The 23,817-nt window shown below is 38.6% G+C and overlaps 3 protein-coding genes across 3 annotated transcripts in view; 2 read left to right on the top strand and 1 right to left on the bottom strand.

Moving 5' to 3' along the window:
* The window catches only part of LOC126955751 (signal peptidase complex subunit 2-like), a 705,796-nt gene that overhangs the window by 405,793 nt on the left and 276,186 nt on the right, over positions 1-23,817 (top strand). The window lies entirely within an intron of this gene.
* On the top strand, positions 1,113-16,715 carry EXOSC9 (exosome component 9). The gene is made up of 12 exons (XM_050792644.1): positions 1,113-1,312; positions 1,646-1,740; positions 2,488-2,607; positions 2,729-2,831; positions 4,363-4,500; positions 7,295-7,377; positions 9,777-9,909; positions 11,388-11,476; positions 13,013-13,159; positions 13,654-13,835; positions 16,188-16,266; positions 16,579-16,715. The coding sequence occupies exons 1-12, from the start codon at positions 1,247-1,249 to the stop codon at positions 16,661-16,663; spliced, it is 1,320 nt and encodes a 439-aa protein (XP_050648601.1). The 5' UTR covers positions 1,113-1,246; the 3' UTR covers positions 16,664-16,715.
* CCNA2 (cyclin A2) lies at positions 16,263-23,602 on the bottom strand. The gene is made up of 8 exons (XM_050792645.1): positions 23,128-23,602; positions 22,110-22,353; positions 20,685-20,797; positions 20,268-20,491; positions 19,122-19,329; positions 18,558-18,671; positions 17,803-17,936; positions 16,263-17,442 (listed from the first exon to the last, which is right to left on the bottom strand). The coding sequence occupies exons 1-8, from the start codon at positions 23,338-23,340 to the stop codon at positions 17,394-17,396; spliced, it is 1,299 nt and encodes a 432-aa protein (XP_050648602.1). The 5' UTR covers positions 23,341-23,602; the 3' UTR covers positions 16,263-17,393.

Here is a 23,817-nt window from a genome sequence, read left to right as displayed (position 1 = left end):
CAAAAAGAATGTAAATTCCTTGAGAGAAAGGATCTTGTCTACCCTGTTTCTCCAGCACTTAAATTATTCTTGGACAGAGTAGGCCCTCTTCAAGTATTTATTGAGTACATGGATTGCAAGTGGTACAAAGTGAGACTAAAATGTATCACTGGTAGAAATAACGTGTGAGAAGCTACCAAAGAAGCCAAAGAGAGACTGCGTAGGAGTTACAGTGCCTACCACCTCTAAAGCAAAAGGAAACAAAATAATAATATGCAAACACTTAAATAGTGCTTACTCCATGCCAGGCACCGTTCTAAACATTTTATGTATCTATTCACTCATTTTATTCCTCATAATAAATAGGTTTCTCACTCCCCGCCGCCCTCTTTTTTTTTTTTTTTTGCAGGTGAGTAATGTGAAGCACACAGGTTAATTTGCCCAGGGTTATAGTAGTTAACGACAGACTTAAAATTTGAACCCTGGCAGTGAACACTTTTTAAAAGTACTATTTGATACTGCCTCTCCAAAAAAGCTGATTGGTTGGCAGCATGGCCCAGCTAAGGTTTCTCTGTGACCATAAAAATAAGTCTATCGACTTAAAATAACTGGAGAGGGGATGAGAAATAAACGGTACATTTAGTTTCAGCCCACAGAAGTAGTAACATCATTGGTTATTACGTGCGAAAGTTCTCCATTCTCATCAACTTCTCAGATCCCACAAAATTTCACCTTTGGCCACAAAAACATCCCATTTCACCATCTTAACTTTCTCCCGCAACCCTTATGCCGCCTCATTCCAGTGTTTGTTCATTTAATATGCTCCAAATCCTGCATCTGCGGCTTTCTAGGGGCCAATGTCAACTCATCTGTGAAATTGCAGTAGTATCTCTCTAGACTCCACCCCGCAAGAGGACTGAGCGAACGGTGAAGTGTGAGAGCGGTCTACTGATATTAATTTCTACCACTCTGATGGTTATTTTGAGTATCCTTTTCTCCTCCGCATTTTATGAGAAAAGAAACGCAATTTCACGTTCAGAAACGCCCTCCCTAAGCCGCACTGGCTTCTTGCTGACCGCTGGCCCGCCCCCCAATCACGCTTTGAGTCTGCGCAGTAGCGACTGCCCAAGCCCTTGCCTATTTCCTGCCGCCGCGTTTTGATGACGAAATTTTCCTGCGCCTCGGGACCGGCAGCGGCGCGTAAGGAAAAGTCAGTTTCCGTTTTTCCCGCGGATTCTGGTGCCTGTGGGGCCGGTGACCCAATACCATGAAGGAAACGCCACTCTCAAACTGCGAACGCCGCTTCCTACTCCGTGCCATCGAAGAAAAGAAGGTATGGTTTGGTCCCCGCAGAATTGCGCGCTGCATGGGCGCCCGGGTCTCAAGGTGTGGACTCATACCTGGCCCGCCTGGGCCGGGGGAGCCATTAGGGGAACGACCGGCACGTTCACCCCATTCCCCAGGCTTTATTTTTTTTCGACAGGTTCTTTTCAAGTCTCTAGTCACCCCAGCAGTTGTCCGTGCTGTAGTTTCCACTTTCTTGTATGGGCGGGGTGGTTAGGATTCCACTTTCCCCCAAGTGCTTAGCCCAGGGCCAGACAAAAAGTAGTTGCTTAAGACATACTTGTTGAAGGAATAAATGAATGAATGAATTTGTGCTTAACAGCGGCTGGATGGCAGACAAACCTATGATTATAGGAACATCAGGATCTCATTTGGAACAGATTACGGATGCTGCATTGTGGAACTTGGCAAAACAAGGTAACAGGATTTAAATGAGATAACACATTGAAAAGGGAGAAGTTTGAAAAAAGACCTTATTGACTCGGTTGTTTATAAAGCAGCTAAGAAGTCTGCACAGTATTCTTTGTTTAGCTGACAAAAATAAGTATTTTTTATGCAAGATTTTTTGATTTTGTGGTCACACTTGAACTTTTTAATCATAAACGTATTTTCTGTCACCTATCACATAGTTCTGACCTCTGTAAATCTTGTAGACAACCAGTAGTGCTCATATCGAATTTGTTTCTCACACTAATACAGAGATCTTGAGCATCTTGTCATTAAGTGTACATCCTGATTTCCTGTTTTTCGAGTGACATGAAAGTTAGGTTTTCAAATATTCATTTGAAAGTTGTAAGGCTATTTGGTCAGTTAATGGTGGTGAACTATGGCATGTGAAAACACTTAAATCTCAAGTTTTCATGTCATCTTGTATCAATAAATACTTGCTTTAGAGGTAAAGGTCATTGATTTTTTAGAACAATCTGTGGAATAGTAAACATTGTAATAAGAAGAGAGGTGTTTTTTCTGTCGTGTTTTTAGTTGCACCAATTTATGTTTTATTTCTGTGTATATTATACTTTACATATATTTTTTACTTTCTATGATTTATCTGGCTTACTATGATATTACTCACATTAAGATTGAAACTTGTGATCTGTTTCAGATTTTTTTTTTTTGGAAGGAGAGTCTATTTAGTTAATACTTTGTACTTTATCTTTGCAGAGTTCTTGGACAGGTTTCCTGTGAACTTGTGTCTCCAAAACTCAATAGGGCAACAGAAGGTATTCTTTTTTTTAACCTTGAACTCTCTCAGATGGCTGCTCCAGCTTTCGAACCTGGCAGGTATTTAAATCTTTTTCTTAAGCTGCTTTAGTCATAGGAGAACCTAACAGCAATGAGCTTTTGTTTTAATACCAGGTGTTATATTTCATGACAGTAGCCCATTCCTATTTTCTTATTATAGGCAGTCAGATCTCTTGGTGAAGTTGAATCGACTCTTGGAAAGATGTCTAAGAAATTCGAAGTGTATAGACACTGAATCTCTCTGTGTTGTTGCTGGTGAAAAGGTGGGGAATATGCCCATAATTCTTAATCTTAGGATGAATACTGTTGATTCATGGATCCCGGTGTCTGAGCTTTTATTCTCAGAACTTTAGTCAACTCAAGTTTTGTACTGATTCACTTCACTTCAGATGTTCTTGAGTGATACCCTTAGAACTTTGTGCCACCTCTATCTCTCTGAAGGGATAAAAAGCATTATTCTAAAAGGGTGAAAATAGCAACTTAGATTTTTGTGTAAAAATATTTTATTCAAAGAATTTGTGGCTTTTTCATATAATCTCATTTTCTTATCTGCATGTGTTCATAGAAGCAGGTAGTTTTCCTTTTTCATGCAGAACTCAAGAACAGAAGAAATCCTTCATTTGGATAGGTTTATCGAGTTACACAGGGCCACACCATGTCAGTGGCAGGGATAATTTTGAAAATCTTAGTCCCAATAAATTGTGCTGCATTAGGATATTAGAATTTTATTCTTTTTTTTTTTTTGAGACAGAGTCTCACTCTGTTGCCCAGACTGGAGTGCAGTGGTATAATCTCAGCTCACTGCATCCTCTGCCTCCCCTGTTCAAGCAATTCTCCCACTCAGCTTTCTGAGCAGCTGGAACTACAGGCGTCTGCCACCACACCCGGCTAATTTTTGTATTTTTAGTAGAGACAGAGTTTCACCATCAGACTGGTCTTGAACTCCAGACCTCAAGTGATCCACCCACCTTGGCCTCCCAAAGTGCTGGGATTATAGGCGTGAGCTACTGTGCCTGGCCAGAATTTGATTCTTGATTAGGGTATTTTGACAAGCATTTTTATTCCAGAGAAGTCATTTAGCTTTCCATATTCCATACCTAAGTATAATACTTCCTATTTGCATTACTTGTAAAGTTATTAAAAATATCACAAAACCTAAAAGGTTAACGTTTTTTAATTTTTGAAAATATTCATTATTTTCTGTTAGGGACAGTGACACTTTCATCCAGGCAGGAGTGCAGTGGTGTTATTATAGCTCACTGTAACCTTAAACTCCTGGGCTCAAGGGATCCTCTCTCCTTAGCCTCCCGAATAGCTAGGACTACAGGCGCATGCCACTCCACCCAGCTAACTAAAAAACTTTTTTTTTTTCGTAGAGATAGGGTCTTGCTGTGTTGCCCAGGCTGGTCTCGAACTCCTAGGCTCAAGCAATTCTCCCATCTTTGCCTCCCAAAGTGCTGGGATTACAGGTGAATGCCACTGTGCCTGACCTAGAGTTTGTGGTTTTTAACAGACATGATAAAAATGTAATTAGATTTGAGGTTAGGAAAATCTTAGTATTAAACATTAGAGTAGTTCTGTCTATTTAAAGTATGTGTTCTATGATTAAACGACTCACATAGTATTTCAGATGTTTGGCTTAAATTTTCTAAAATACATTTTTTGTTAACAAACTAGAAGGAGTAACTGCATGTTTTAACAGCAAGAAAAATTACTTTGTGCACAATGTTACTTTTCTTGATAAATAGCCACTGGTTGTAATCAGGATTTATTTTATTTTAAATTCACTATCAGGTTTGGCAAATACGTGTAGACCTACATTTATTAAATCATGATGGAAATATTATTGATGCTGCCAGCATTGCTGCAATTGTGGCTTTATGTCACTTCCGAAGACCTGATGTCTCTGTCCAAGGAGATGAAGTAACACTGGTAAGCTCTTATGTGAACCAGGATCCTTGATACGAATGAATGAGGAGGGTCCTAAATGTGCAGGAAACTTGTTTTTAGTGAAGTTATGTTGTAGATGGCAATTGGGTAGGTTCTAAAAATTTGTTCATAAGACTAAAACTGCATATGGTCAAAATTGCCCTTGAAATCTCTTAACAGTTCCTCTATTGAAACATTTGTCAGTAAGAACATACCGTAGCATGGTTTTCCAGAATAGAATTAGATGACTATTTTGGATTGAGCATTAGATGAAGTGTTTGACTTATGTTTAAGGGCCATATGTGTGAAAAATAAATGAATCTCAGCACAGTGAGATGCTTACCCTGCAAGAGGTATGCAATAGCTGAAAAGCACTGAGGAATCAGCAGATTCATATTTGTCTCCAGGATGTTTGTTCATTAGGCAAAGAGCTGATGAAAGTCCATCAGAAATACCCGGAGGGCTTGTTAAAACATATTGCTAGACTCTACTCCCAAAGTGAAACAGGGCTACGACTTCAGAATTTGTACTTTTAACTTTGAGTTCTTAGGTAATACTGATGTTGCTGGTCCAGGGAGCACATTTTGAAAACCATTGACCTACATTTTCTTTATCTTTTGTTCTGAGTATGTCAGTTTTAATTTATATAAATTACATGCTAGAATAATGAAAGTGCACCGTAGTTGTAGTTTGAATCCTGAAGTTGCAAAAGGACACATCAGATGCCCAGATTTTCTAAACAATGATTCATAATTTTGCTTTTGGGCAGTAGACTGGAGCAGAACCGTTAAAAAGTGAGAAGTAGGGACAAAGGTTTATTAACAGTAGAGAGAATATTCTTTTAGAGGAGGGAGTTTATATAAGGAAGTGAAAAAAAGTAGAAAGCGATTACTACACTTGAAAGATCAATTAAAGAATACTGTAGTGTTCTTGCTAGTGGGAATGTAAAATGGTACAGCCATGTTGGAAAAGTTTGGCAGCTTTCTTAAGTTTTAAGTGTAGACAACATTCTATATTCAGAAAAATAACATTAGAAGGAAATACTCTTTTTTTTTTTTTTTTTTTTTTTTGAGACCGGGTCTCACTCTGTTGTCCAGGCTGGGGTGCAGTGGCATGATCTCGGCTCACTGTACCCTCTGCCTCTTGAATTTAAGCAATCCTCCCTCCTCAGTCTCTTGAGTAGCGGGGACTACAGGTGTGTGCCACCCGCTTGACTAATTTTTGTGTTTTTTGTAGAGATATGGTTTCACCAAATTGCCCAGGCTGGTCTTGAACTCCTGGGCTCAAGTGATTCTCCCACCTCGGCCTCCCAAAGTGTTGGGATTACAGGCATGAGCCACCATGGCCAGCTGAAAATACTCCTCTCTTATATGTACATCTTTTGGCAGATTTAACCTTGTAAATTTTTTTTTTTTTTTTTTTTTTGAGACAAGAGTTTCACTCTTGTTGCCCGGGCTGGAGTACAATGATGTGATCTCAACGCACTGCAACATCTGCCTCCCGGGTTCAAGCGATTTTCCTGCCTCAGCCTCCCAAGTAGCTGGAACTATAGGCATGCACAACCACGCCTGGCTAATTTTGTATTTTTAGTAGAGACAGGGTTTCTCCATGTTGGTCAGGCTGGTCTCGAAGTCCCCACCTCGCCTGCATCGGCCTTCCGAAGTGCTGGGATTACAGATGTGAGCCACCGCCCCCGGCCGACTTTATAATATTAAGACAAATTGCAATGGCTTAAAATTGGAAAAAAAAAAATTCTAGCAATTCCATGCCTAAGAATCTACAGGAGGAATAAGAGCTTATTGTGTTCAGAGACTTGAATGCAAATATTCATAGCATCATGTATTAGCCAGAAACTGGAAACAATTCGAATGTCCAGCTGGTGAGTAGATAAATAAAATGTCATATATACAAATAATGAAATACTGTTCAGTAATGAAAAGAACTGAGCTACTGACAAATGCTGCAAGGTACATGAAGCATGCTGAGTTGAAAGAAGCCAGGCGTAAAACATTACAATTTTTTTTCCATTTATATAGAATGCTCAGAAAGTCAGATTTACAGAGACAGAAATAAGATAGATCAGTGGTTCCTTGGGGCTAGGGTGGGAGTACACCAGACTCCTATGGACTACAGACAGATTCAAAGGAATTTTGGGGAGTAATGGAAATGTTAAAAAACTAGATTGTGGTGATGAGTCCATAAATATATCCATAACTACACATTTACTAAAAATTGAATCATATACTTAAAATGAGTGGGTTTTGGCTGGGCGCGGTGGCTCACACCTGTAATGCCAGCACTATGAGTGGCCGAGGCAGGTGGATCACCTGAGGTCAGGAGTTTAAGACCAGCCTGACCAATGTGGATAAACCCCATCTCTACTAAAAATACAAAATTAGCCTGGCATGGTGGCACATGCCTGTAATCCCAGCTACTCGGGAGGCTGAGACACGAGAATCGCTTGAACCCGGGAGGGGCAGGTTGCGGTGAGCTGAGATTGTACCACTGCACTCCAGCCTGGGCAACAAACTTCGTCTCAAAAAAAAAGTGGATTTTATGGGATGTAAATTATATGTATGTCAGTAAATTTTTGAAAAAGGTTTTTGAAGAAGTTGTACAGTTTGAGGAACATGAGTGGCAAAATCAAACAGGTAATTATTAATATAAAAGAAGTTATTTGGGTAGTCAAAGGAATAAAGGAACTTCATTTTTATTTTAGTATTTGATGTGCAAGATGATTTTTTTGTATGTTCATAACTTAGTGACTATAATTATTAAACATTTTCTTTTGAAACAGTATACACCTGAAGAGCGTGATCCTGTACCATTAAGTATCCACCACATGCCCATTTGTGTCAGTTTTGCCTTTTTCCAGCAAGGGTAAGCCTCGCCTTGTTATGGGCCAAAATTACAAATGCAGCTAGGAATTTTATTGTTCTACTCAAGTATGTCATGTTAATATTAAATACTTCCCTTAATATTAAAACACCTTATAGTTCCTTTCTTTCTTTGTAAGGGCATTAGTTGGCAAAGAGCTTTCTCAATAGAAGTAACAAAACTCTTATACTATGATGAAGATACTTCTCAACGTTTTTCTTTTCATGGCATACTTATAAACTTAGGAGTTTACTATGGCATGGTAGTGTTTTATGTTTCCTAAGGATGTACAGGGGTTAAGAGAATTATATGCTAGGCTCTAATTTGGGAAAGTGGGATGACAATTACTGTGGGTTATTGGAAGACAGGGGACTTTGGAGCATATTAGATGGAGTAGTTCTAGGAGTCAGTTACAAGAGGGGATGGTTCACAAACTGGAGGAAAAAAATCTAATGTTCTTCAGTTTTCCAGTGTTTACTTAACTGCTAACTCCTTCTGTGGCTGAAAACTTGGAGTTTTTCAGGTCCATTTAATGGTACTTTCAAATGAAAACTTGAGCCTTAAATTCCTTTAGAAACAAGGGAAGATAAAAATATTTCACACAGTGTTGTGTACAAGGACTAGAGAAAAACTTTCAAGTTTTAGTGATTGTAAGTGTAGAGTTTCATCAGAGGAAAATGGGCTAGCATTGTCCAGTAGAAATAAAATGTGAACCATATATATAATTTTCTTATTTTCCTTTTTTTTTTTTTTTTTTTTTTTGAGATGAGATCTGGCTTTGTTGCCCAAGCTGGAGTATAGCAGTGCGATTTTTGCTCACTACAACCTCTGCTTTCTGGGCTCAAGCAATTCTTCAGCCTCAGCCTTCTGAGTAGTTGAGACTACGGGCATGCACCACCATGCCTAGCTAATTTTTGTGTTTTTTGTGAAAAAGAGGTTTTGCCATATTGCCCAGACTGGTCTGGAACTCCTGAGCTCAAAAGTGATCTGACTACCTCAGCCTCCCAAAATGCTGGATTACAGGGATGAGCCACCATGCCTGGCTGTTTCTTTTTCTTTTTTTTTTTTTTTTTTTTTTTAAGACAAGGTCTCCCTCTGTCACCCAGGCTTGAGTGCAGTGGCGAGATCGTGGCTTATTGCAGCCTCAACCTCTCAGGCTCAAGTGATTCTCCTGCCTCAGACTCCTGAGTAGCTGGGACCACAGGTGCACACCATGCCCAGCTTATTTATTTTTTGTAGAGATGGGATTTCACTGTGTTGCCCAGGATGGTCTGAAGCTCCTGGGCTCAAGTGATCTGCCCATGTCCACCTCCCGAAGTGCTGGGATTATAGGCTTGAGCCACCATGTGCCGTCTTTGTTACTTTTTAATTTTTTCTTTTATTTTTTTGCGACAGGATCTCACTGTCACCCAGGCTGGAGTGCAGTGGTGTGATCATAGCTCACTGCAGCCTCCCAACTTCTGAACTCAAGTGATCCTCCCACCTCAGCCTTCCAAGTAGCTGGGACTATAGGTGTGTGGCATACCCAGCTAATTAAAAAATAATTTTTTTTTTGTAGAAACAGGGTCTCACCTTGTTGCCCAGGCTGGTCCCAAACTCATGAGCTCAAGTGATCCTGCAGTCTTGACCTCCCAAAGTGCTGGGCTTACAAGCATGAGCCATCATGCCTGGCCTCATATGTGTAATTCAAAATTTTTAATGTGACTACTTATATTTTAAGTACTTATATTTTTAGTAGTCACATTAAAAAGGTAAAATTAATTTTTATATATTTTAATGAATATATTTTAATTTTAATGAAATAAAATGAAATAATCAGTATTTTAGTAATTAGTCATGAGATAGTCTACATTCTTTTATTTCCACTAAGTCTACATTCTTTTATTTCCACTAAGTCTCTGAAATCCAATATTTTACATACTCTGATTACATTTCAAGGACTCAGTAACCACAGGTGACTATTGATGAGTGTACCGGACAGTGCAGAAATAGACAGTATTTTTTTTCATGAGCCATTAGCAGAACACAGTAGAACTTTGGAGTATAGGACATTAGGGCAACTTTAGGGTTAGCCAAATTAACATTATCTAAGTTTTTATTAATGAGCCAGAAGTCATTTAATCAAAGAGATAGCATTATGTTTAGATGATCATTTAAGTAAATCCAATCTGAATTTAATGTGATTTCATTGTAATAACTAGAGATATCCACTTAGCATTCATTTGTGTTCATAAACACAGTAATTTTCTTGTCTCTTTCCCCATTTTAGTGACCCAAATCCATAGGCTCAGACCTTTATTCTTTGTTGACTTTATTGATGTCATCTTTTAAAAATTCATTACCCAAGAAATGGTAAGCATTCGGTCTCAGATTTGTTCAGGTCCATTTAACATTCGTTTCAGAACATATTTATTGGTGGATCCCAATGAACGAGAAGAACGTGTGATGGATGGCTTGCTGGTGATTGCCATGAACAAACATCGAGAGATTTGTACTATCCAGTCCAGTGGTGGGATAATGCTACTAAAAGATCAAGTTAGTGCTTTGATTAATGTACCGTTAAGAATAGGTTGCTTCTCTTTAGATGCTTTTTTTTGTCTTTTAACAAAAATCCAATGGGGATACTTCCAGTGACTGATTCTAGGATGTGTTAGAATGTGGTTTCAGTATTGTCACTATTAAATACATTCTGTTGACTGGTGGCTATGAGGTATCCTCCTCCTTCCTACCTTGGTGCTCCCATGTCTGGCCTGCTAGAGTCTGACCCTTCCGTCTAGAAGCAGGGTCTAGTGAAGAAAAAGATTTATATCCCTATTAAAAAAAAAGTGGCCGGGCATGGTGGCTCACGCCTGTAATCCCAGGACTTTGGGAGGCCGTGGCTGGTGGATCACTTGAGGTCAGGAGTTCAAGACCAGCCTGGCCAACATGGTGAAACCCATCTCTACTAAAAATACAAAATTAGCTGGGCGTGGTGGCTGGCACACGCCTGTAATCCCAGCTATTTGGGCGGCTGAGGCAGGAGAATCTCTTGAATATGGGAGGCAGAGGTTGCAGTGAGCTGAGATCGTGCCATTGCACTCCAGTCTGAGCAACAAGAGCCAAATTCCATCTGAAAATATAAATGAATAAATAAATAAATATTAGCCGAGCTTGGTGATGCATGCCTGTGGTCCCGGCCACTTGGGAGGCTGAGGTGGGAAGATTGCTTGAGCCCAAGAGGTGGAGGTTGAGTGAGCTGAGATCGTGCCACTGCATTCCAGCCTGGGCTACAGAATAAGACCCTGTCTCAAGAGCAAATAAAAGTTTTTAAACATCCAATAGTAGAAATTATGTAAAAAGATAGTTTTATTTTTAGGATTTGGGTACAATTGGCAGTAGTTCTGAAACCCAGCTACATATCAGATTCACATGGGAGCTTTTAGAAAATAGATCTCCATATAGCATACAGTGTAGGTGATTAAAAGCTGCTTTAGTTTGAATTCTAGTTCTGCCCCCGTACTAGCTGATCTTGGGCAAATGATTTTATATCTTTGGGTCTCACTTTCTTTATCTGTAAAATAGGGAATGATGTTATTGCCAACACCTTGTTGTTATAAGGATATAAAGATAAGATATATTGCACAGTGTCTAGCATATACTAAGTGTGCAATAAATGTTAGTTTCTGGTATCATCATCATCTTTACCAGCATCACAAGTACTACCCAGATTACTCACAAAGAAAGGAAGTTAGTGCATCCTGGAGCATATGTGTCTGTGGTTTCTTCCATGGTATTAGTATTTATACTGTTGTGTAAGAAAGTTTTTGTGTCTGTTCCCATAATGTGATAGTCCTTCACATATCTTAAAACAACTTTCACATCTTGCCTTAATCTGTGTTTACATTGTATTCATGTTTGGAAAAGCCAGGCTTAAATTTATAAAGGTAGAAAAATTAATTTCATGGTTTTAGTTTCGTTAGAGAAAACCATTTGGTTTACCGTCTTTAAACAACATAATTCACTTTTATAAATAGGTTTTGAGATGCAGTAAAATCGCTGGTGTGAAAGTAGCAGAAATTACAGAGCTAATATTGAAAGCTTTGGAGAATGACCAAAAAGTAAGGTAAGTAACTTTTCCAGAACTAAATGGTCTTTTATTTTCATTTTTTAAATATTTACTTTTTTTTTTTTAGTATAGGCAAACTTTATTATGCATGAACTTGATTTCACAAAGTTAGAATGGCAATTTCACTTAAAATTAACTCATTAAAAAGTGTAAATACCATGGTATAGATATGTTATCCAAAACTCCGAAAGGTAGTGAAACTGGTAACAGATATTGCTACTCATCTTTGGACAGACACAATAAAAGTATTAATGAAACTGGTTTCCAGACAAGTGTGTGTCACTTGCTGCTGTGCCTTAGGGAGGAGAGGATGTTATAACACAAGCATTATTGATGCAGTGACTCGTGGATAGTTGCTCCTTACTAACACTGCTAAAATTAGGATCACAGTTTTTACTTTGTGTGGGAGCTGGTGATTCTTGTTTTATGAGGATATCTTTCAGGGTGTTGGCATCAAACCAACTTATTGCAAAATGCATCACAGATGGGAATTTAACACTGGGTCAAGTCCAGAATTCCAAAACAATGAAGAGGAAAGACCCGCCTAAGAGCAAGAGGTCTTCATTGCTCCAGGCTCCAAGACACAACACAGGGAACAGGAAATGGCCCTAAATGGTCTTTTAATGTATTTTTTCTCTTAAGGATTTTCCTTGAACAAGGGCAACCATATAAACTTCACACTTGATCTTTCCTTATTTGTTAATCGCAATTGAGTGTACTACTTAGTGTGTTTTTAGAAAGTTGATTGGACTTACTATATTTTCTGCAATTTAAATATAACCTATATTGAAAAATCATGTAAGATTTTTGTTTTTTGAGATGGAGTCTCACTCTGTCACCTAGGCTATAGTGCATTTGTGCAATCTCGGCTCACTGCAGCATCTGCCTCATGGCTTCAAGTGATTCTCCTGCCTCAGCCTCCCAAATAGCTGAGATTACAGATGCATACCACCATGCCCGGCTAATTTTTGTATTTTTAGTAGGGATGGGGTTTCGCCATGTTGGTCAGGCCAGTCTCAAACTCCAGACCTCAGGTGATCCACCCACCTGGGCCTCCCAAAATATTAGGATTACAGGTATGAACCACCACACCTGGAGACCTAAGATTTTTCTTTAACAGTTAACATTTTCTTAGGATAAAAATAATCTAGTAACTCAAATTAATGTAAGGAAACAGGTTGATTCCCATCTCTACTTCTTACTGTGCTATCTTAAGCAAGATATATAACCCAGCATTTCAGTGTCCTCTTCTATAATATGGGATATTAACACTACCTGGTAGGGCTGATTTGAGGGTTAGAGAATAGTGTATTTTAAGCACCTAGCACATGGTCTGGCACATGGTTTAATAAATGATTATGCTCTTGGCTCTTGTTAGGCATAATAAATTGGTGAGGTTAAGTTAGATTAACTAATTCTCTTTCAATATTTTTCATCCACCAAAGGATAATAGTTTTTTTCCCTTCCTGTCTTCTGTCTAATCTGTTACCTTCCTCCCGCTTCCTTCCCACCAAAAAAAACCCCCACATACAGGAAAGAAGGTGGAAAGTTTGGTTTTGCAGAGTCTATAGCAAATCAAAGGATCACAGCATTTAAAATGGAAAAGGCCCCTATTGATACCTCGGATGTAGAAGAAAAAGCAGAAGAAATCATTGCTGAAGCAGAACCTCCTTCAGAAGTGTATCTTTATTTGGTGGTTTTTGCAGTAACAAGATTCATAACACTTGGCATTATAATATTAGGCTATATGAAGGATGTATATACTGAAATTAGTTTTTGTAAACACTGTACTTTGTTAGAAAAAACACTTAAAATACAAGATAGTGATGTGAGTCATATTCTGTTGATGGTATAACATTCAGCTTCTCTTCAGTTATCCTGGAAAAACCAGATTGTGTTTTAAGGACCAATTTAATTTAGTACTGTAACTAAAATGTTGAAGCTGTCTCTTCACATTTCTTATTATTAATTGCATCCATAAAATCTTGCCTGAGTTATTTTTTCTTCTTCATTGTTCAGCCATCCATAGTGTAGCTATATTAAGTTTTTTTTTTCCCTAGGAACTTGAGGCACACTTGAATCAATCTTACAAGAAGAAAACTTTCATTCTCATCTTTTTCAACAGTCCATCAAATAGCAATATTTTTGTTACTCAGTTTTCTTAACTTGTTAAGTGTTTCTACACCTGTGCTGTGGACTCCTGGAACTGCCCAAATTGGAGAGGGAGTAGAAAACTCCTGGGGTGATCTTGAAGACTCTGAGAAGGAAGATGATGAAGGCGGTGGTGATGAAGCTATCATTCTTGATAGTATAAAAATGGACACTGGAGTAGAAGTCTCTGATATTGGAAGCCAAGGTAGGTGACACTTTGTGGCACACTTATTACTATATATTACATATATGTAGTATTTTATATATACAATAATGCATAAAATGTGTATATTAATTTATATTATCACTATATATAGTAATATATAGCATATCAGCTATATAGAGATGTATACTAGATAAATAACATACAGGATACTATATAGAGAGAATATAGATATATAGTTAAATATAGGGATATAAGTATTGCATTTTTAGAGGGGCTAAATATTGTGATTTAAATTTCAACTAAATTATTGTGGCTAACTGCAGTACTAACACGACTTGCTAAAAGAATATGCATATCTTTGTAGAGTAGTGGTACACTTTGGCATAAAATGATAGTGACATTTTTAATTAAAAAAATTTTTTTTTGTAATGTATTTGGGTGGGTTTTAAGGGAATGAGTTTCTGGAAGATCTTATTCCTCCGTGCTGTCTTTTTTTGTGGTTTCTAGACTGAAACAAAAAGCCCATCCTTTATCGGAACATGTAATACTGTCTAAATAAAACTTTCTGGGATAGAAACATTACACTGGTATAGCAGCCACTAGCCCCACGTGGCTACTGAACACTTGAAATGTGGTTTGTATTACTGAGAACTGAATTTTTAATTTTATTTAATACAAAATTAAGCAGCCACATGTAGCTAGTGGCTACCATACTAGACATTGCAGTATTAGAACATAAAAAAATTCTAGAAATGACTAGAATACTGATAGTCCTAGACGTTGCTTGCATTTTGAAAGCCATAGAACTGAAGAAGTTGTTTTTGTGTATGGTTATTTTTACTTAAAAAAAAAAAAGCAAATTCTCGCTGGTCTAGATAATAGAATAATGACTTATTTTCTTATGTGGTAAGAACAGAAATCCTACAAGGAACTGGGAACTAGGCTGGCAGGGAAAACTGAAGGTGATATGTTTAGTAGGAATGTAAAACAAATACTTCAGTTTTCAAAGAGAGAAATTATGAACACTACTAGAGCCTGAGCTTTTTGTTTTTTTACTTAATAGGGAAGGAAAAAATTTCCCATTGATTGGGACCCTTACTCATATTTCCCAGTGGTTACTTCTATTTGGTATAATTCTTCCAAATACTTGTCCCAGGTATTTATTTACTCTCTGTGCAGTGATGTAAGCTAATGCTGCATAGACTTATGTAGCATTGAATATAACTAGTTGGTTTAACAATTCTCTTATTGTTGAAGATGTAAGTTGTTTCCATTTTTTTACTGTTAACAATATCCTTGCACTTGCATATACCTTATATGTTTGTTTAGTGTATTCTTCTAACAGTGAATAGTATTTTCAATTGAATATAATGAAGGTGGACCTAAGAATTGGAAAAATGGAGCAGGTACAGCCTTTCTAAAGCATGTGAAGAAAGGGAGAAACTAACTGAAAACTAAAAATACAAAGAATTGATATGGGTTAATTCACGTTTTATGTATATCATTAACTAATGATCAGGAGAAAAATGGGCAAAAGACAGGGAGCAGTACTCAAAATATACAAATGGCCAGTAATATTTTTCATGGTCAGCCCTGATAGTAATACAAATAAAATCCAAAGAAAAATGACATGGCATTTTTTGTTACTGTATTTTGGGCAGTATTAAAAATACCAGCAATGCCAAAGGTATATGGGAAATGGGTTTTTATTTATTGGAATGTAAACTGGAACTATTTCTGGAGGAATAGAGTAGCACAAACAATTCAATTGTCTCTACAAAAGATGCTATATAGATTTCCCCCTAACTTTTCTATTATGACATGTACCAAATTGTCACGCCATTCGAGCACTTGCAGGAAATAAGAGTTTAAAGAAACAAATGTTACAGACAAGTTCTAGAGTGCTCTAAGAAGCTGATTTAAAGAGAAGAGTAAGCCTCCACCTAAAGAGTGGCATGGGCTATTATATGCAAATAGTCTTATTTTTATTTATTTTTTAGGATGGAGTCTTCCTCTGTCACCCAGACTGGAGTACAGTGGTACTGCAACCTCCACCTCCCTGGTTCAAGCGATTCTCATGCCTCAGCCTCACGAGTAGCTGGGCCTATAAGCACATGCCACCACAACTGGCTAATTTTTCTGTTTTTAATAGAGATGGTGTTTCACCATGTTGGCCAGGCTGGACTCGAGCTCCTGACCTCAGGTGACCAAAATGACCTCAGCCTACTAAAATGCGGGGATTAAAAGTGTGAGCTACCACGCCCAGCCCAACCCCAGCCCCAGCAGTAAGAGTTTTAGAACGTCTGATAGAAATAAACTTGTGCAGAAGTAAATATTGCAAGAGATTGCTTACCCTTTTTTTTTTTTTTTTTTTTTTTTTAAAAAAAAAAGATGCTCCCATAATACTGTCAGATAGTGAAGAAGAAGAAATGATCATTTTGGAACCAGACAAGAATCCAAAGAAAATAAGGTAACACGTTTCTGGTTTATTTCAAATGTATATATATATATATTCAACACTTCTAGAGGTTTGCTCTCTGGTTTTACTCTCATCTTGCCACACGACTATAAACAAAAAGACGTCCCTTTTTCATTAGCGATCCATCTGTTCTGTGATTTCTTTACCTTGTGATTTATAAAAATTAGGACCAAAATCTATAGAACTCTTTGGATGCCAGTCTTACACATTTTATATCCTACTGGAAAACTAAGAAATGCCTCTTATTTCAATAATCCAAAACTTAACAAGCATACGCTTAGTAAATTCTTACTTTATTCACAGAACACAGACCACCAGTGCAAAACAAGAAAAAGCACCAAGTAAAAAGCCAGTGAAAAGAAGAAAAAAGAAGAGAGCTGCCAATTAAAGCTAACAGTTGTATATTTGTATATATAACTATTAAAAGGATATTTATTCCATTCTAAGAACCCTGGGTATTTTTTATTCACAAATCCATTATAAAATCTAGCAGGGTTTTAAAAATAGTTTTTTGTTTTTAATGTTATGCTTTAAAATAATAAACCTTCTGGAGCATTTCTCGTCTGTTAATTTGCACGTAAGCTTCCCACCCTCTTCTGCTCCCAGCCTCTGTTTAGTTTGCAGAACCTAAACAGGTTTTACAAAGAGTGAAAAAGTCTGTATTCAGATATGCTTAGATTATGCCCATCAGCAAATTGATCCAGTTGCTTAGGAAAATGAATGTTAGAATTTGAGGGTCTGTTTTCCTAAACCTACTTTAATTTTAGAGGAAGGTTTTCACTTCCCATTATATAGTAAACCAAGTAAACTTTTTTAATTGAAATCCTGAAGAAGTTAAATTTGACTTGCGAAGTTTTCCAAATCAATTTATTATCCTGACAGCTGGCATCATTAATACTTTAACAAAACCACTTAAAATTAGCCAAATATCTAAGACAGATACATATACAAAAGATATACAAATTAAAACCATTTAAAAAGTAATAGATACCATAATTTGTACTTGGCCATAACGTCTGTATTCAGAAATGATTGTAAAATTAAAACCTAAGTTAAAAACTGTACACCATATACTTTGAGTGATTTACATCTTAGAAAACAAAGGCAGTCTTTCATTGTTACAGATTTAGTGTCTCTGGTGGGTTGAGGAGAGAAACACCATGATACCTGTAAGTAGGAAAAAAAAAAACAAAAACATTTTTAGTAAACAGTCACTGGGTAAAGGAGATCATGGAATAATGTTTGTACTCATGTATTGGGAACTAAAAAATGCTATTTCTCTCTGACCGAGTTGATGGTGTTAGAAACATTGGTCCCTGAAACACACATGCATGCCCCTCTTCCTTCTCTCTCCTCCCCCAGACCCAGGGCAGAAAGCATGAACTGCAACCTTCTTCAAACACATAACCAATTAAGAGAACAGCTTCTTAAGGAGGCTATGGCAGATTCATGAATGAAGTTAAAATGTCAAAGATCTCTGAACCATAATCTAGAAAAGTAAGCTTCCATATTCAACTTAATTCTTACTTTGAATTTTTGTACTTTTCTCTTATTGACTGTTGTGCATGCTGTGGAGCTTTGAGGTAGGTCTGGTGAAGGTCCATGAGACAAGGCTTAAGACTTTCCAGGGTATATCCAGTCTTTCGTATTAATGATTCAGGCTACAGAGAAGAGAATAGGAAGCCCTGAGTTGTGCTTTTAGTAACAGACACCAGTTAATAGTTAGCATTAAGCTTATGTTAAATTTCAGTACTAATCTTTAACTTTTCCAACTACTAGCTTTCTCAGGCCATTATTCCATCTCTCGATCCATTTTTTACTACTTTCTCTGCCAGCAACAGGTCAGATGCTTTTTAAAAAGCTCACCTTTCAATCCAAATTACAACTAAGCTTACTACCTAACAAAAAGCTACTGTTCAACAGGTAACATGCCTTAAACAGTATATAATCATCCCTCAGTATCCATGAGGGATTGGTTCCAGGACCCTCCCCAAGTATACCCAAATCTGTACATATTGAAGTCCTGCAGCCACCCTTCCATATATATGGGTTTTGAATTCCCTGAATACTGTAGTTTCAATCCACATGTAATTGGAAAAAAATCCATGTGTAAGTGGACTCACACAGTTCAAACCTGTATTTTTCAAAGGTCAACTGTATATATTTGAAGTTTTTCCAAGTAAGAACATCTAGGCAACCCTCAGTTTTGTAGGACAATTATTATTTAATCTGGCATAGGCATTTCAGTCACAAGATAGGTGTGTGAAGACCGTAATACATACCCAGCTTTGTCCTGTGACTGTGTAGAGTGCTAAATGAAAGGCGGCTCCAGCAATAACTGATGGCAAATACTTTAGGTATGGGTCAGCATCTATCAAACTTAATTCTCCCAAAAACTGGAATAAAAAATACTTTATGATCACAAGAGCGTTTAGAATTCAAATGTCAAACCTCTGCCTTCTAACCTAATTTTTTCCTGCCTTTGATAATGGCTCTGTAGCAACCCTAGAAAAAAATATTTCACAGCCTCATCTTTAAACATATCAATCATTTTAGTATTTTGTTCCATCCTCATCCTGTATTTTCCCTCCTTTATTAACTTTTAAAAAACAATTCTTCTGACTACCCATCCCCAAGATGTCATCCTTAGACCTCTGCTTCTAGTGCTTTCCTGATATAGATTATCTTTTGCCAGCAGCAGGCTTTCTTCCATACTGCAGCATTAATCTCCATCTGAATACTAAATCTCTTCACCATGCTGTACAAAGGAACTACGTTCCTGTACAAAGGAATTAGGGCTTACATTACCTAAGAATCGCCATTCAACAAAATGAAAGTTAACTCACCATTGCTAAACTTTCAACTTTGCTGTTTGCAGGCTGCTGATGCAGAAAGTATTGGGTAAGAAACTGATTTACTGTTGGAGCAGCTAAGTCAAAAGTAAGGACTTTCAAAACTAGATGCTCCATTCTCAGAACTTGTTTCTTGGTGTAGGTATCATCTGTAATGTACACAAACTCTGCTACTTCTGGGGGGTATATTTCTTCAAACTTTCTACAATGAAAAAAGTTTTAAGTAATCAGTCCTAAAAGAGAAGCAAGCTTCCTTATCCCAATTCTGAAATCCCATTAGCAGAATATATGGAATGAATCCAAAATCCATACCCACTGCATTTCCAGACACTTGATCATCATTTCTAGTAAAGACTGGATAGCTAATTGCTAATTAAAAGGCCCAAATCAATAAAGGACTTTTGAGATATTTTTCCCAGTTCAGTCAAAGGAAGTAAATGAAAGGCATGAGACTTCTCAAGATGGGAACAATGCCGGAGTTCACCAAGTAGCTGAAAATTTAGGAAATACAAATCTTAGGAAAACATGTTTCAAGTTTTCATTTTTAAATTGTTTTTTTTTGAGACAGTCTTGCTCTCTTGCCCAGGCCAGAGTGCAGTGGTCCAATCTTAACTTACTGCAACCTCCCCGCTCCAGGTTCAAGCGATTCTCCTGCCTTAGCCTCCCCAGTAGCTGAGATTACAGGCATGTGTCACCATGCCCAGCTAATTTTTGTATTTTTAGTAGAGGCAGGGTTTCGCCATGATGACCAGGCTGGTCTCGAACTCCTGACCTCAAGTGATCCGCCCACCTTGGCCTCCCAAATTGCTGGGATTATAGGCGCAAGCCACCGCACCCAGCCTTTACTTCTTAATAAAAGAGACACTGCTTATATGCCAGAAAGTAATATTGGAAGGAAAATGTTTTAAAATTTCTAACCTAGTGTACTATATCGTCTTCAAGGAATCCAGTTTGGGGAAAAACAGTGTTATAGATTAGAACACAGTTTCATCCTCCACTTCCCCAACCCCACCACATTGCCATCCTTGAAGTAGTCACTGACTCTCTACCTGGTGTATGTTAAAAGGTCACCATTAAAAATCAATTTCTTCCCTAGACAAAAGATCGTGATCACTTTTAAACAAACCAAGGTAGACTTACGAGGCTAACAGCATAGCAGCAGTGCCCACAAGCTGAAGCTTTCCTCTCAGCACTGACATGGAAGAAAGGAACCTATCAATGTAGTTCACAGCCAAATGCAGGGTCTCATTCTGTAGTTTATATTCTTCTCCTACTTCAACTAACCAGTCCACGAGGATAGCTCTCATACTGTTAGTGATGTCTGGCTGTTTCTTCATGTAACCCACTTTAGGTTTACATTTAACCTATTGAGAAAAGTATTTAGTAGTGTTAAAATTGCAATTAGATTATTTTACAATTAAGAGAGGCTACATGCTATAAACTTAACTGTAGCATTAGAATAATTCATTAGTTTAAAAATTTAAACATTATCCTCTCAATTTCATTTAGCCACATTTAACAAATACATTACACAAACTGGATTCAGAGAACCTTTACCTCCATTTCCCTAAGGTATGTGTGAATATCCTCATGGTAGTCTGGTACTTCATTAACACTCACTGGCTTTTCATCTTCTAATACAATTGACATGTCCATAGTATGTGGTGACTCTGGGACAATTAAAAAGATATGATTAAATTAATTGTTTGTCTACTTAGTTTAATAGCTAAAAATGACTGCCCTTGTAAGGAATTTCATATTAACAAAGCACTTATTTCATCAAACTAAAAAGAGCTTCTCATGACGAAAAAGGTAGAATATTTTACCTTAGTCTCAGTATCTCTGTACATATAGCTTTGGAATGATTTTAGTTAATGAAGGGGGAAAGAAAACCATATTAGTAGGCCCCTAACAGGAAAACGAGAATCAGGTATTATCTTAAAGTATCCGTCTTCCACAACAGAAAGGAGCAGATGGCATGGTGGTTCTGTTAGGACAGAACATTTAAAATCCAAGTTTTGAGATAATATCTAAGATTTGCCCTAAGAGAGACTGCAGATCCCAGAGTCTGACATATACAAAGCCCAATTAGGCGATAGCTAGAATCAGTTAAATGGCCTCCATTAACAAGTGTTATTAAGAAATTAGGTTTGTTATGGGCAAATGGATTAACACTATAAATAATTTATTTTTTGTAGTATAAATTATCTTTTGAAGCAAAGAGTATCATCCATTATTCTTTTCGCTTCAAAGATCACCTTGAGATTAAACATTTTCTGCAAAATTTTGATAAAAACACACAAATTATTATTTCCAAAGGACTTTTCCTGCTCACCCCTCCTTCCCCACGATCAATACAACTAAAACTAAAATGAGACTGGATTTAGTGAGCTGTCCAGTGACTCGATATCCCTAGGGCAAAGAAACAGTACAAACTGCAAAGAGCTGTTTGCAGCAGCTACTTTAATACATGGGTAAGAGTAAACAGCCATGGTACAACTGTTTACTTGTAGGAGGAAAAGTGTCACTTTCTGGTATCAGATGATAATCCAGACTGGTTTTATAGAAACAAAATTATAAAACTGGAAGAGATGTTATGTAATCACAATATTTAAGACTGCATCTTCAAATAGCACTCTCTAAGTGATATATAAGTGAGTTAAATAAAACTGAAATCTATTCTCCCAACCAAGAACACATTTATGGGATCAGATTAAAATAAGCATTTAAGATCTAATTATAATTAGACTGATGTGACTGGCAGTGAACCTGAAAGAGCACTAGGTTAGGATCCTTTTGTACATCACCAGGTCGAGTGTTAGCTGTGAGATCTGAGATAAGTCACATCCTTTCTAAGCCTTGTTACATTAAACCTAACTCACTGTAATCAAAATGACTACATAAGACATCTTAAAATGCAAATCATTAATATCTAATAATTATAAGTACCGTAAATTCATATAGATTTTCCTTAAAACTTACCAAAACTACCATCCATTGGATAATCAAGAGGGACCAATGGTTTTCTGGGTCCAGGTAAACTAATGGCTGAATTAAAAGCCAGGGCATCTTCACGCTCCGTTTTTTGAGATTCAGCTGGCTTCTTCTGAGTCTCTTTTTCTGCTTCATCCACATGAATGGTGAACGCAGGCTGTTTACTGTTTGCTTTCCAAGGAGGAACGGTGACATGCTCATCATTTACAGGAAGATCCTTAAGGGGTGCAACCTAAACAAAAATAAATAACTGGCTTTGAGCCTACTAAATAGTTTTGCATTCTTTCTCTTATGGGTGTTGGCCTTTGCTTTTTCTCCCAAATACTCTATCAGGAATTAAACTTTCTGGGACAAACAATAGTTTGAGTATTCAAAAGAGAAGGGATGTTCCCATTTGTCACAGGCATTCCCACAAAGGCTATCAATAGATAACACTAGGTGGAATTATGCAAAACTAATCAGGGCCACAAGAAGGGTCGGGTGGCAAGTCAATACATGACAAGTTTAGGAAAGACATGGCAAAAAAGTGTTGGTTCACCACTGTCGCCCGAGGGTGGAGCAACAGAGCAAATCCGGCTAAAATGGCGGAATTTGCCAAAAGCAAAGTTATTTCGTACACCCTTTTCTAAAGTAGAGCTTATCTCTTAACCGTGAGGAGGAGGGGGGTCAGAGTCCTACAGTAGTGCCTGGGGTTTAAAAGTGGAGAGAAAGGCGCGGAGCTGAGCGAAGACTACACGTTTTAGAGCTTGGTTTGACCCCATTATGTACAGGCAGATGCCACCTATAGAGAGCAGACAGGCAGCATACACAGTGTTGGCGGGGTCCTGATGCTAATAATGGGAGAATTCCTATTGTGGCATCCCACACACCAGCACCAAGTGGACTCCAGACCCTGGCCCCCTTCCAAAAGCCCAGGACATGCCTTCTCGCCACTCTTCTCTGCCTGCTAAGCCAGTGCCAAACCCTGCTCGACCCACCCTCCTGCAGACATCCCGCATCCCTTTACCCGTCGCGTCTTCGGCCTCTGCTGCTGCGCTAGACCCCGCGGGTTCCCGGCCTTCAGTACCGCCAGCGCGGCCCGGGTCCGCGGTTGCTGGACGGGCGCTGCCTTTTCCGGGTTGATATTCTCCTGGTCCTCTTGGAGCGCAGTCTGCTGCAATGCTAGTAGCGCTGAGCCCGCCTCGCGGGTCGCAGGCCCCGGCGCGGAGTTGCCCAACATCACTGCTCCCGGGAGTGGACGGCGGGATCAGCCTGCGGCGCCAAGCAGCGTGCACTCTGCCCAGCCCACCCGGCCAAAGAACAGTCGTAGCCGCCGGTCGCAGCCCAGGCCAGCCTACCCGCCCGCCCGCTCACCCAGCTCGAGACCACGCAGGGTCGAGGAGGTTGCGAAAGGCGCAGGAAGGCACGGCCGGGCGTGGCGGGCCAAAGACACCCCGAGATGTAGCGAGCAGCCCGCCGGAGCGGCGGCTGTTCTTGCAGTTCAAGTATCCCGCGACTATTGAAATGGACCAATGAAAGCGCTCGCGGCCTTGACGTCATTCGAGGCGACAGGGTCGCAAGCGAGTGAAGGAAGCACCAAAGGAAACTGAGCAGGGGCGGGGCAGGAGGGAGAAACGAACTGGGGCTGGGGCGGGAGAAAACGCCTGCGCGGGTCGGGGAGAGCTAGGGGTACTCAGGGCCCGAGCTTCCGATTACT

The sequence above is a fragment of the Macaca thibetana genome, chromosome 5, assembly GCF_024542745.1.
Source record: "Macaca thibetana thibetana isolate TM-01 chromosome 5, ASM2454274v1, whole genome shotgun sequence".
In the NCBI taxonomy this organism is placed as follows: Eukaryota; Metazoa; Chordata; class Mammalia; order Primates; family Cercopithecidae; genus Macaca; species Macaca thibetana.
The sequence above is the reverse complement of the archived record's forward strand: the minus strand, read 5'-3'. Positions and strand labels throughout refer to the sequence as shown.

What these genes read in the sequence shown, in the direction of transcription:
- EXOSC9 (XM_050792644.1), top strand. Translation starts at nt 1,247, where the DNA reads ATGAAGGAAACGCCACTCTCAAACTGCGAACGCCGCTTCCTACTCCGT. An exon ending in TTTGCCTTTTTCCAGCAAGG is followed by an intron (nt 7,378 to 9,776) that starts GTAAGCCTCGCC and finishes CATTCGTTTCAG; the next exon opens with AACATATTTATTGGTGGATC. An exon ending in CTCTGATATTGGAAGCCAAG is followed by an intron (nt 13,836 to 16,187) that starts GTAGGTGACACT and finishes TAAAAAAAAAAG; the next exon opens with ATGCTCCCATAATACTGTCA.
- CCNA2 (XM_050792645.1), bottom strand. Translation starts at nt 23,340, where the DNA reads ATGTTGGGCAACTCCGCGCCGGGGCCTGCGACCCGCGAGGCGGGCTCA. An exon ending in CATACCTTAGGGAAATGGAG is followed by an intron (nt 20,492 to 20,684) that starts GTAAAGGTTCTC and finishes TTTTCTCAATAG; the next exon opens with GTTAAATGTAAACCTAAAGT. An exon ending in AAGTTGAAAGTTTAGCAATG is followed by an intron (nt 18,672 to 19,121) that starts GTGAGTTAACTT and finishes TTTTTATTCCAG; the next exon opens with TTTTTGGGAGAATTAAGTTT.